We start from the raw sequence: 11,544 nt of genomic DNA on the forward strand, positions 1-11,544 counted from the left end.
TCAGATCTAATAAACTGTATTCATACATTTTAAACTTAGAATAAACCCATAGAGCTTTATTCATTAAACAAAATACCAAAGAAAACTTACCTTGCCCTATACTTTTTATTAGAGAGAGATAATGAAACTTACCAAGAGAAGACCAAGACTTTTCCAAAAAATTTAAAACAGATTTCTAAAACCCTCACCTCATCTATTACGATTATGACCACTTGAAACAACAAAAATCAAATAATTATTATCAAGATATTATAAAACTCCATTTTTTTTTACAAATTTAAGTCTAGTTATTATCACATTGAAATGTGATTCAACCCCACCAAAGGCCTAATCCTCTTAGAACATCTTATTGAGAACTAATGGCATCTACTGATGTATCCATACATGCTTGTGCAACAACTATGTCCATTCCATTATAAAGTGTCTTCTAGATACACCAGCTTCAAAGCCAAACAAATTTAGTGCCAAGCGCCAACTTATCAAAAGAGCAATTTAACTCAACAAAACCAATAAAAATCTAAAACCAAGCGCAACACCAAGAGAATGCTCTCCATATTACGTGATATTTAGTATCATAATAGAAGCATATTTCTTGGTATGGATGGGTTTTATATGACATTTAACACTTTCTAGGATGCTGCTTTATACACAATCATAAATGCAGCTGGCATATGAAGATACCATACGCTCAAACAGGTTAGTTTACATCTATGAGGAAACTCTTCTGCAAACAATAAGTTACATAACACTTTACTTTCAAATGTCTATATCAAAACAAATACAAATTAGAAACTAAATATCTACTTCACTCAATCCATAAATCAAGCAAACTTTCAAGAGTTTAGCACTTCCTTATAAATTTTCAAAACCATCATATAACATCCCTCACCTCACATAGAACAAACCTTAGAAGCTCTTGAATATCAATTTAATATATAATCTCATACTCTGACATTATGAGATAAGTACATTTTAGATATTTTATTAGGTAGCCGAACGAAGCTTAAGTAGGATAAAAAATTAAATTCATTCTCCCACAAGATTACACGTTTACGACCTAAAGACAAGTACATTGAAATCATCCAACTGAAAAGGATTAGATGAAGAATCAAGTTTTCAGTTTTTGATCAGGGAAAGAAAGGGATCACTTAGATCAAAGCTAAAGCTTGGGTATAAACTACAACCAAAATTGAAGGTAAAGTCATGATCATAACTCTCAATCAATTCCGCAAATGTTGATTGACTAACTATTCAAAAAAGATATCCAAAAAACAAAGCTAGTAAATAAAATAGTAAATAAGAAGAAAAAAGATACAAGAAAATTAAACGATAAAAATAGTAAATAAGAAAAAAAAACAAATACCTCACAAAGTTGTTCTTTCTTCAGCTGGGAAGATACCGCCATGGCTCGCGTGAGGGAGATAGAGCACCGTGACTTGTACCAGCGTGAATTGTCCCAGTGTGCTCCAACGACTAAACGGAATGGAGAGAGTGCTCCTTTGGCGTGGTGTGCTTCAGCAGCTCGTGCGACAGAGAGAGGGTAGAAAGATTCTGGGAGAGAAAGAGCGAGAGAAAGATCGATGGAGAGGGAACTAAGAAACCAAGTGTAAGAGAAAGAGGCAGAGGCGTCATTAGGGATTGGGTTTTGAGAGAATAGGGCTAGGCAGAAACCGAGTCCCTCCATTTTAACTTTACCCAGCTTTTTTTTTTTTTTGGTTTCCCTCCATTTTTACTTTACCGCTTTTTAATTTTTAGGTTACCTATTATAATACTTTTCCAATTAGCTTATAATTATGTATTATAAAAAAGAGGTATTTGGTGTAGTGTTTTACACTATTGACTACTCAAGTTATAGAAATTATAAATTTTGACATGCGTTAAGGCGCGGGACATGACACCTTCATGCTATGTACATTATGATATTACAACAGGATAAAAAAAAAGACCATTTTTGTGCGTGCATCCAACAATGTGAAAAACTTCATTTTAGAAGGGAAATTTCATTATTTATGTCTAATATTACCAAAAAATCTCAACACTAATAATATTTTCAATTTAATGCTAAACTTTCCTCTCATACCCAAAATACTCCTCCCATTATATCAAAAAATCACAAAACCTTCTCTTCCACTCTCCTCCCTCTCTCTCTCTCTAATTCTCACGAAATCATCCATAAAACCTACAGTTTTGTATAATTTTCTTGTCAAAATTATTGTTAGTCATCTCCATTGTCTCTGTGAAGTCGTTAATATCAAAGGCAACATCTATTTTGAGAGTTTTTGGAGGAGAAAAACCATGGGTAATAAGATTTTACATTTTATGTGTTGGGTATTATTTGTTTACATTCTTTTTGGCTATTTTGAACAGATTTGAGCCTATATTGGTGTATTTTTTGGGATTTTTTGAGAGATTCCGCGATCTGTGTTTTTCTAGGTTTTCTGCAATTTTTTTGCTCGATAGCAGCTCGATAACGGTTCGATGGTATGTAGAAGAAGGTCTTGTAAGAGCTCGATGTGAGCTCGATTATAGCTCGATAGGTTTGGGTTTTAGTGCTCGATTGTGCTCGATGGAAACTCGATAAGGGTTCGATTAGACCCTACAATATTTGATCTCGATAGGTTTAGGTTTTCTCAATATGTGCTCGATATGAGCTTGATAGGAGCTCGATAGGGTTCGATGGAGGGTTTGGTTAGGTTTTATGGTCAGTTTTGAGAAATGGTAGCTCGATGCTAACTCAATAAGAGCTCGATGCGGTTCGATAGAGGGTTTGGTTAGGTTTTTTGTTCAGTTTTGAGAAATGGTAGCTCGATGCTAACTCGATAAGAGCTCGATGCGAACTCGATAAAGCTCGATGTTAGCTCGATAATGTTCTTTTTTAATGTATTTCTGAAAAAATGACAGTTTTCCTGACAATGTTAATGTTTTTTTTTTCCAACACAGGCTCTATTGTCTATGTTTTTGTATCATACAATGGTGTTTGGGAATTACAAGGGAATAAGTGGATTTTCAAGGACCCTCAATACATGGTGATACCGATGGAGGATACTATAACGTACTTGCAACTTCTTGACATATTGCACAAGGAACTTAAAGTTGATAAACAAATTTATGAGTTGAAATTGGAGGTTCCTTACACTTGTGGCGACCAACCGTTTACACCCGTTCATGTTGAAAGTGATCTTGGTGTCCGTGCATTCTTAGGAGTAACATTTAAAGAAAGGTTGGCCTTGTGTGTCACTCCTGTTAAAAAGATTGTCATTGCAGACCCATATTCCACTCCCGGACCTGAGGGAGTAGCCAGTACTTTAGGATTTCCTATTGGTGACCTGAGGGACAACCAGTATGAGTACAACCCCTATGTGAATGACGATCTGGTAGCTGAACACAATGAGGACTTAGGAGACAATTCAGTGGATGGTGATCTATTAGCTGAACATTTGCAAGTAGAAGAAGCACAAGAACAACCAATACGTCATATTGCACGGACGAACCCACCAAGTTAAGGACGTCGAACACCTGGCACCAGCTCTAGTCGTCCTGGTGGAACAGAATATAACTATATAGGGAACATTTCAATAAATTCATCAGAAGATCATAGAAAATGGAGTGCTCCCATGTTTACAAAAGAAGATATCATAGCTTGTAGTCGTTCTGAATCACCCTCATCCGGTGTAGCATTGGGGGAATTACATCTTGGGAAGACATTTGAGAACAAGATGGAATTGAAAACCAAAGCGGCTCTCTTTGCAATGAAAACCAAAGCGGCTCTCTTTGAGAACAAGATGGAATTGAAAACAAAGCGCACTCCATCGAATGGAGAAATCATTCGCAAAGAGCGCAAGTGTAGCATGTGTGGTGGTCTTGGCCACAATAGGGCTACATGCAAAGCTAGGCTTTAAACTCTTTTTTCCCATTTGAACTTGTTGTATTAATAAACTCTTTTTATTTGATTTATCTTAAAAGTTATGTTAATGGTTCGATATGAAAATTATATTGCTTGATATTAGCTCGATAACAGCCCATGAAAGTTATAAAAAAATGATAACAGTTCGAAACTGTACATGTAAAGACCCTATATACAAGATTATCATGAAGGTAACAAATTTCTCATATATTGAATAACAGTTCGATATAGCTTGATATTAGCTCGATAACAGCCCATGACAGTTATAAAAAAATGTGAACAAGAAACTGTACATGTAAAGACCATGTATATATACAATCATCAAGGTAACAAATTTTGATACCACAAGTCTGTGGTCCAGTCCATGAAAGTTATAAAAAAATGTGAACAACAAACTGTACATGTAAAGACCCTGTATATATACAATCATCAAGGTAACAAATTTTGATACCACAAGTCTGTGGTCCACTTGTTCCTGAACACCTCCATATTTTCATTGCAGATAGTTTCCAATGGAAGACCGACCATTAGATGCTCAATATACTTGATAGCATACACATCACAATCCCCACTCTAAAAAAAAAGTAAATATTAAGTGCACATTACTATAAATTTAGTTAGAAACAAAATTAGTATGAATATGATGTTTGTTACCTTCTCTTTGACTGAGGGAGCTCGTGTTTCTGTTTGCGACGCCATGTGAACTGATGCGGCCTCTCTCCTGCTGATGGAATCTTCAGCATCAAGCTATCAGTAAATAGTTTACTCTGCATTAACAGAGAAGGAAGCATAAAGCACCATGGACTCATAATATCCTCAAGCTTTGCGTCACTAATCACCGAGTTGTCCGAATCGTAAACAGTCAGAGTCCAACTAGAAATGGAAGCCTCAATGGCAAACCAATGTTGTTGTCCATAGTTCTGGCACCAATATACATCCTCAACTCCTCCCCAAGATGCCAGAAACTGCTGCTCGATGCCGGTCAACATGGACATAATGTCAGCATCCCAAGAATACTTTGTTTTGTCGGCTGTTTTCTTGTACTGATCATATCGGGCAGGTATCACTTGTGAGAAATAAATATTCATCACAACTGCATTATGTCAATATATATTGGAAAAATACTTGCGATGCATACGAAGCATGTGTTCTGCTGCAAAGAGAGTACGATAAAAAAATTAGCAAAGACCATCATAAATTGCTGCTGTCGAGCTCCATCGAGCTCATATCGAACTACTATCGAGCTCACATCGAGCCATGCTGAAACAGTAAAGAACAACCCTATTTTAACATTCCTATCGAACTCATATCGAGCTCCATCGAGCTCACATCGAGCCAATCTGAAATAGTAAAGAACAACCCTACATCCCTATCGAACTACTTATCGAGCTCCATCGAGCTCACATCGAGCTCATCTCAAACAGTAAAGAACAACCCTATTTTAACATCCCTATCGAACTCATATCGAGCTCCATCGAGCTCACATCGAGCTAATATGAAACACTAAAGAACAACCCTACATCCCTATCGAACTACCTATCGAGCTCCATCGAGCTCATCTCAAACAGTAAAGAACAACCCCTATTTTAACATCCCTATCGAACTCCTATTGAGCTCCATCGAGCTCACATCAAACCAATATGAAATAGTAAAGACCAACCCTACATCCCTATCGAACTCCTATCGAGCTCACATCGAGCCAGTCTAAAACAGTAAAGAACAACCCTATTTTAACATCCCTATCGAACTTATATCGAGCTCCATCGAGCTCACATCGAGCCAATCTGAAATAGTAAAGAACAACCCTATTTTAACATCCCTATCGAACTCATATCGAGCTCCATCGAACTCACATCGAACCTGTAACTCCTATCAAAATCCTATCGAACTCATATCGAGCTATCATCGAGTCAGTAAAAACAAAACATGTAAAATTGAAAACAGTCCATAATTAGGTATAAATGGCTTACCCCATCATTGAGCCACGACTGGGGTGTCTTCAACGTCAGAAACCACGCTGGACCGTGACTCCCAGTCTTTACATCCCGCGGGGTCTTGTTGGGCATGTCTCCAAGTAGCCACTTGCACGTTGTCCTATACTGTTTGGGATCTAGCTTCTTGAGAGGGTCCAACACATGTGTAGCCTCTTGTGTAGCCTCCTCTGCTGGTGCAGCTGCATCAGTGTGAGGTCTTTTCCTCGTGGGATCGGTATAATCCTCAAACCAATCTGTCTTGCGTCTTCGGCGTCTAGCCCTCTCAAACTGAACCCCAGCAACATCCTCAGGGTTGACAATAACGACTCCCGGAGTCTCAGCTTCAGGTGTCACAATGATGGTAGGAGGCGTCGTTGGATCATCAACATAGTCTAGCGGAATATCCAATGTCTCTGAGTCTGAATCTTCATTGGAACCCCTCGGTTTCTCCTTAATAAATGTCAAGATCTGATTGACTACGTCCAAGATCACTGACTGGTTCTTCAGGAGGGTCTCGTATCGACCCTCAACTCTGTCCAACTGCTCAATCAAGTCGGCGAGCTCAGGGGCTGAGGCTGAGGCTGGTGTTGGGGTTGGTGTTGGGGCTGACGCTGAGGCTGGGGTTGATGTTGGGGCAAAGGTTGAGGCTGGGGAAATAGGAGGGGTGGGACCTGCAACCTCCTCCCCCGGGGTAGCATCAACAAATATCTTGGCTGCCTCGGCTGCCTGAGAAACTATCTCTGTGATTTTCTCAAAAGCCGCATCCTCCCCCTCATCAGTCTCCGAGGGATCCTGGCCAAGCCCAGGATAAAGGGGAAGATCTCCCTCAGTCAAAGACAAGTAATAGTCTTTTTCTGCTGGTCGAGGCTTCAACATCGGAAGAACAATTAACTACAAACAACATAAAACATTTGGTTAACTCAAATAATGATAAAAGATAAACATATAGATAAAAAAAAACATAACTTAAATTCTTCTTCAATAATATCGGTGTGATGACGGACTTGGTGAAATCCTTGTTCCTCAGATGCGACCAACTAAGCATCCTCGGGAACATGTTTCCCGAGCTCACAACAAGCTCCACAGCAAGCTGTTGGATAGCCTCATATGCCCAATACTGTAAGGCTGGGGCATAACCATACTTACTGTACTTGGACTCTTGCTGCACCTTGGCATCCTTCTTGGCATCATAGTTGGCCTTTTGCTTCACCATGTCCTTCTTACAAGAATGCAATAGCCTCCTATAAGAGTACTTCCCCCATGGATAGCTGAAGAAGTACTCTACATTCTCAACAATTTTTAGAATATCTCACCAAATGTGCAACTTGCCCTCAATGGCATTCATAACCCCCTCAACAAACAGACATAGACCATGCTTGTACACATCTTCCACAACCGTACAAGTCTTGAAAGCATGGTCCACCTGTGAGAGCTTTACTTTCTCAGCACCGTTGAAATACTCATTTATCAACTGGTCGCTGAGATTACGCCCTTCCAACCCTTCTGGTGACGGGAAGGTACTAAAATCCAACCCCGTCACTAGGGTAAACTCTCCCATGCTGAATCTACAAGACTTTGACCCCAAGAAAAAATGCACCTCATCTTCGTTGTTGCTGGCAATTTTCCTCAGCAACAGTTGATGCACCAAGACTCCGGAGAAATTAAACTCCGAAGCCAAAAAGAACTGCTTGAAAGGGGATTCCTTAGCCCTTTCAAGCAGCCCGAGCTCCAAAAACCTGGTCTTAATGTGATTTAAAGTACTACTACCCCGATATGTCACTCGACCGGGAAAGTGATCACTGAACGGAACAAGCAACTTAGGCATCTGTAACAACACATGAAAAAAAATTGGTAAGAAAACAGAATAAAAAAAAATTCATAAAAACACTGAAATAAGTTGTCGAGCTCTATCGAGCTATAATCGAGCTGCAACATACCCTATCGAGAAACTATCGAGTTCGATCGAGCAATATCAACAACCTAAATCTATCGAGCCAGTGTCGAGCCTATCGAGCTAAGCAAAATTTGTCTACATAAATAACCATCGAGCTACAGTCTAGTCTAATATCGAACCATTATCGAACCTATTGAGCCCTTGTAATAAAATACCACATATCCATCGAGCTCCTATCAATTCACCATTGAACCGTTCAAACTGCCCTATCGAGCCTACTATCGAGCCATTATCGAGCCTATCGAGTTAGTTTCATATATTGCCCTAGATCAATCGAGCTCCTATCGACCCACCATCGAACTGTTCAAACTACTCTATCGAGCCTACTATGGAACCATAATCGAACCTATCGAGCCACTGGTTCAAACCCAAAAAACATTTCCCACAAAATCGAACAACCCATTCCACAAATCATAGATTCAACAACAATATAAAGCAAATATGGACTTGGGTTCAAGATTTTACCTTTGTTTTTGAAAATTTGAAGGAAATATGCTCCGTGGGTCTCGTGTTTGACAGAAAAATGGGAGTTTGTTGTGGGTCTTGAGATCGACGGAGAAATGGGAGAAGGTGGGGGTTCGACGGAGAAGGTGGGGGCTCGAAAACTCGACGGAGATGCGGGCTCGACGGAGATGGGGGCTCGACAGCTCGACGGAGGGTTCGATGGTTTTTGGGGGATTTTTGTGAGATTGGAAGAGAGAAACTGAGAGTGGGAAAGAAGGCTGAGGTTGAATTTTTTGGGTGTGGAAAAATGAGAATGATATTTTGGGTATGAGGGAAAAGTTTAGCATCAATTTGAAAAAGTTAATAATGCTAAGATTTTTTTGTAATTGTACATATTAGTATGTATAAAAAGTGAAATTTCCCTTTTAGAATCACCGATGTGTAAATATAAAGACTACTAACATTTGGTCGAAACTCTGATTTTACATCATATATATAATACATATGAAGATACACCAATTCCAGCTTCACATTTGAACATACAAAACTATATCAAAGCTAAAGTTAGTCCTTAAATAACAATAAAAAAAATCCTAAAAAATAGCCAAAATCAAGAAAGTAGAATTTTGATAGACCCCAATAATTTTTAGAGTGTAAAAACTAGTTTGGAAAGTCACGTTACACTCTTTTATGTACATTTTAATTGTGACTATTTAAATTCTAAAGGACAGTGGAGAGGGATAAATGGTCGCTCTAGCTACCATAGTACTTCATAGAGCAGTAGAGAATATTATGATTACAATTAATAAAAAAGGCTGCTATATATTCCTTTCTTGAAAATATATATGTGCTGATATTCGACATTGGTCCTTGAAAGAAAACACTTCAACTTCCGAAATAGAAGTGATCCAGGCTGCTATATATTCCTTTCTTGAAAATATATATGGGATAATATTCGTCATTGGTCCTTGAAAGAGAACACTTCAACTACTTCCAAAATGGAAGTGATCCATGCATCTATAAAATCAGGCCATTCCTTCAACTTCTTCTGCTCACCGGATTCTCTCCCTTCCATCGACAACTTTCTGAAAGAAAAAAAACCTTCTTAATTATATCTGCTTTCCCCTCTATCATCCATCAGTCATGGACACTGGTATATACAACATATTATTATAAATCACTAAACTGAAATCATATATTGTTTTTCTTGCGTACGTTATTTCTTTTTGTGATATATATTTGTGCTGTGTAATTGTTGCGTAGAAATTTCAACATCTACAAGACGTGTTCCACCGGCTCACTATTTGATGAAAGTTCAGTCGTACAGCTTGCTATCAAACTCATCAAATGGAAAATACGATAGTTCTCCTTTCGAGGCTGGGGGCTACAAATGGTAATTACGAATAAGCTTATTCATTCATTTCTTAAATCAATACATAGCCATTGTACAACTAAAAATTGTTTTTTATGTTTATGTGTATTCTGCGTTGCAACACAGGAGATTGTCATTTTATCCAAATGGAGACAAAAGGTTCAATACTAACAACGACCACATATCTCTCTACTTGACAATATGTGAAACGGGTGTTCTTCCTAGTGAAGTAAATGTCATCTTCATATTGTTTGTGTATAATCATATGCACGATAATTACTTAACCGTCCAAGGTGGGTATGTTTATTGTTTATCTGTATTTCATTAATACATATATATTTTGTATAGTTATATGTACATGTGTGCTTATGAAGTGATAATTGTTTGTAGCTATGAGGCGTTTCCATGAGATGAAGAAGGAATGGGGTTTTGAACAACTAGAGTCACTCAAAAATTTCAAAGATTTATCCAAAGGATATCTGTTTAACGACTCTTGTGCATTTGGGGCTGAGGTTTTCGTCATAAATCAGACTACTCTCAACTCCGAATCTCTTTCTGTATTTAAAGATGAACAAATAAGTAATCCTACTTACCGTTGGGAGATTGAGGAGTTCTCCGAGATGGACAAATCTCATTACTGTTCTCAAAAGTTTAGTTCTGGAGGAGCAAAGTGGTAGGCTCATTCAGTTCCTTTGTTAGTTTTGCTTTGTATTTTTGGTTCAAATTCTCTTAATAAGTTGTTTGGTTTTTTCTTTTGATCAATTCTAGGTATTTAAGTGTATATCCGAAAGGTCGTGGAAATAGAAACGGCAAATCATTTTCAATGTTTTTAATGTTAGCTGATGGTAGCGCTCCAAGCAACTCAATTTATGCTGAGTACCGTCTGCGAGTAATTGACCAAGTCAATTCTAAACACAGAGAGCGTTCAGGTCATCATCATCATTTTAAATTGAGGATCCTATAAAACAATGCTACTTTTCTATCTAAATTATTAATTTTCATGTTTTTCTTCTACTTTTCGTGTTCTGCAGCCAATAATTGGTTTAGTCGTGGTAGAGGTAATTGGGATTACGTCGACTTTATATTACTAGAAGATCTTTATAAATCTTCGAATGGTTACGTTGTGAAGGATACTTTAATTCTGGAAGTTGACTTCTTGGTCATCTCACAAACTGAAATTTCTGCCAAACCCGAAGTTGAATTCTAGAGAGCCAAGATAAAATAGTTTTTAATCTTCTGTTTATTTACTAGTATTTTATTATTAATTTTTTAAAAAAGGAACCTTTTCCATTAGTAGTTTGTCGTTGCATGTTATAATCTCTTAATTAATTTTAATTATAATTTTATGTTAGATTTTTGCAGCTTGTTATTCCAACTACAATCTCAAGTACTTCTAAAACAGATTTTTTTAAATTTTAAACTGTGTTGTAATTACACAACACAAAACTCAAAACTAGTAATATTCAAATTCAAACAACAATACTAAAATTGACAAACAAAGAAGTAAAATGAAATAGACAACCAAAATTTACAATGGTTCAACTAACAATGTGTTAGCCTAATCTAATTCCTCCCTGAATGAGGTTCCACTATGACAAGTTCTCAGTTAAAAACCTATGATCAACAATGGTGAAACACTTGTGTGAAGAGCAGATGAAACTTTTACATGTAAGTTCTTGAAAGAAAAAACAACTCCAAGAATCTAAACTCTCTCTCACAACCCTTACAAGTTCTCTCTTGGTATTTCCTAAAACCCCAAAACTCATAATGAATAAAAAATGTTTCTCTAAAGCTCTTTCTAAAGCTATATATTTTAGAACTTTTGACAATACTAGAAATGTCCTTGCTTGGTTGCAACAGATGTATCAAATGAATCTTTCAAAATACCAGATGCAAC

General features: G+C 37.5%; 1 protein-coding gene across 1 annotated transcript; it reads left to right on the plus strand.

Annotated features, from left to right (window-relative positions):
• The first annotated feature begins 9,239 nt into the window (after window positions 1–9,239).
• LOC133790059 (uncharacterized) lies at window positions 9,240–11,008 on the plus strand. The gene is made up of 6 exons (XM_062227650.1): window positions 9,240–9,428; window positions 9,539–9,668; window positions 9,774–9,940; window positions 10,038–10,320; window positions 10,416–10,576; window positions 10,679–11,008. The coding sequence occupies exons 1-6, from the start codon at window positions 9,419–9,421 to the stop codon at window positions 10,852–10,854; spliced, it is 927 nt and encodes a 308-aa protein (XP_062083634.1). The 5' UTR covers window positions 9,240–9,418; the 3' UTR covers window positions 10,855–11,008.
• The last annotated feature ends 536 nt before the right edge of the window (window positions 11,009–11,544 follow it).

The sequence above is a fragment of the Humulus lupulus genome, chromosome 7, assembly GCF_963169125.1.
Source record: "Humulus lupulus chromosome 7, drHumLupu1.1, whole genome shotgun sequence".
Taxonomy (NCBI): Eukaryota; Viridiplantae; Streptophyta; class Magnoliopsida; order Rosales; family Cannabaceae; genus Humulus; species Humulus lupulus.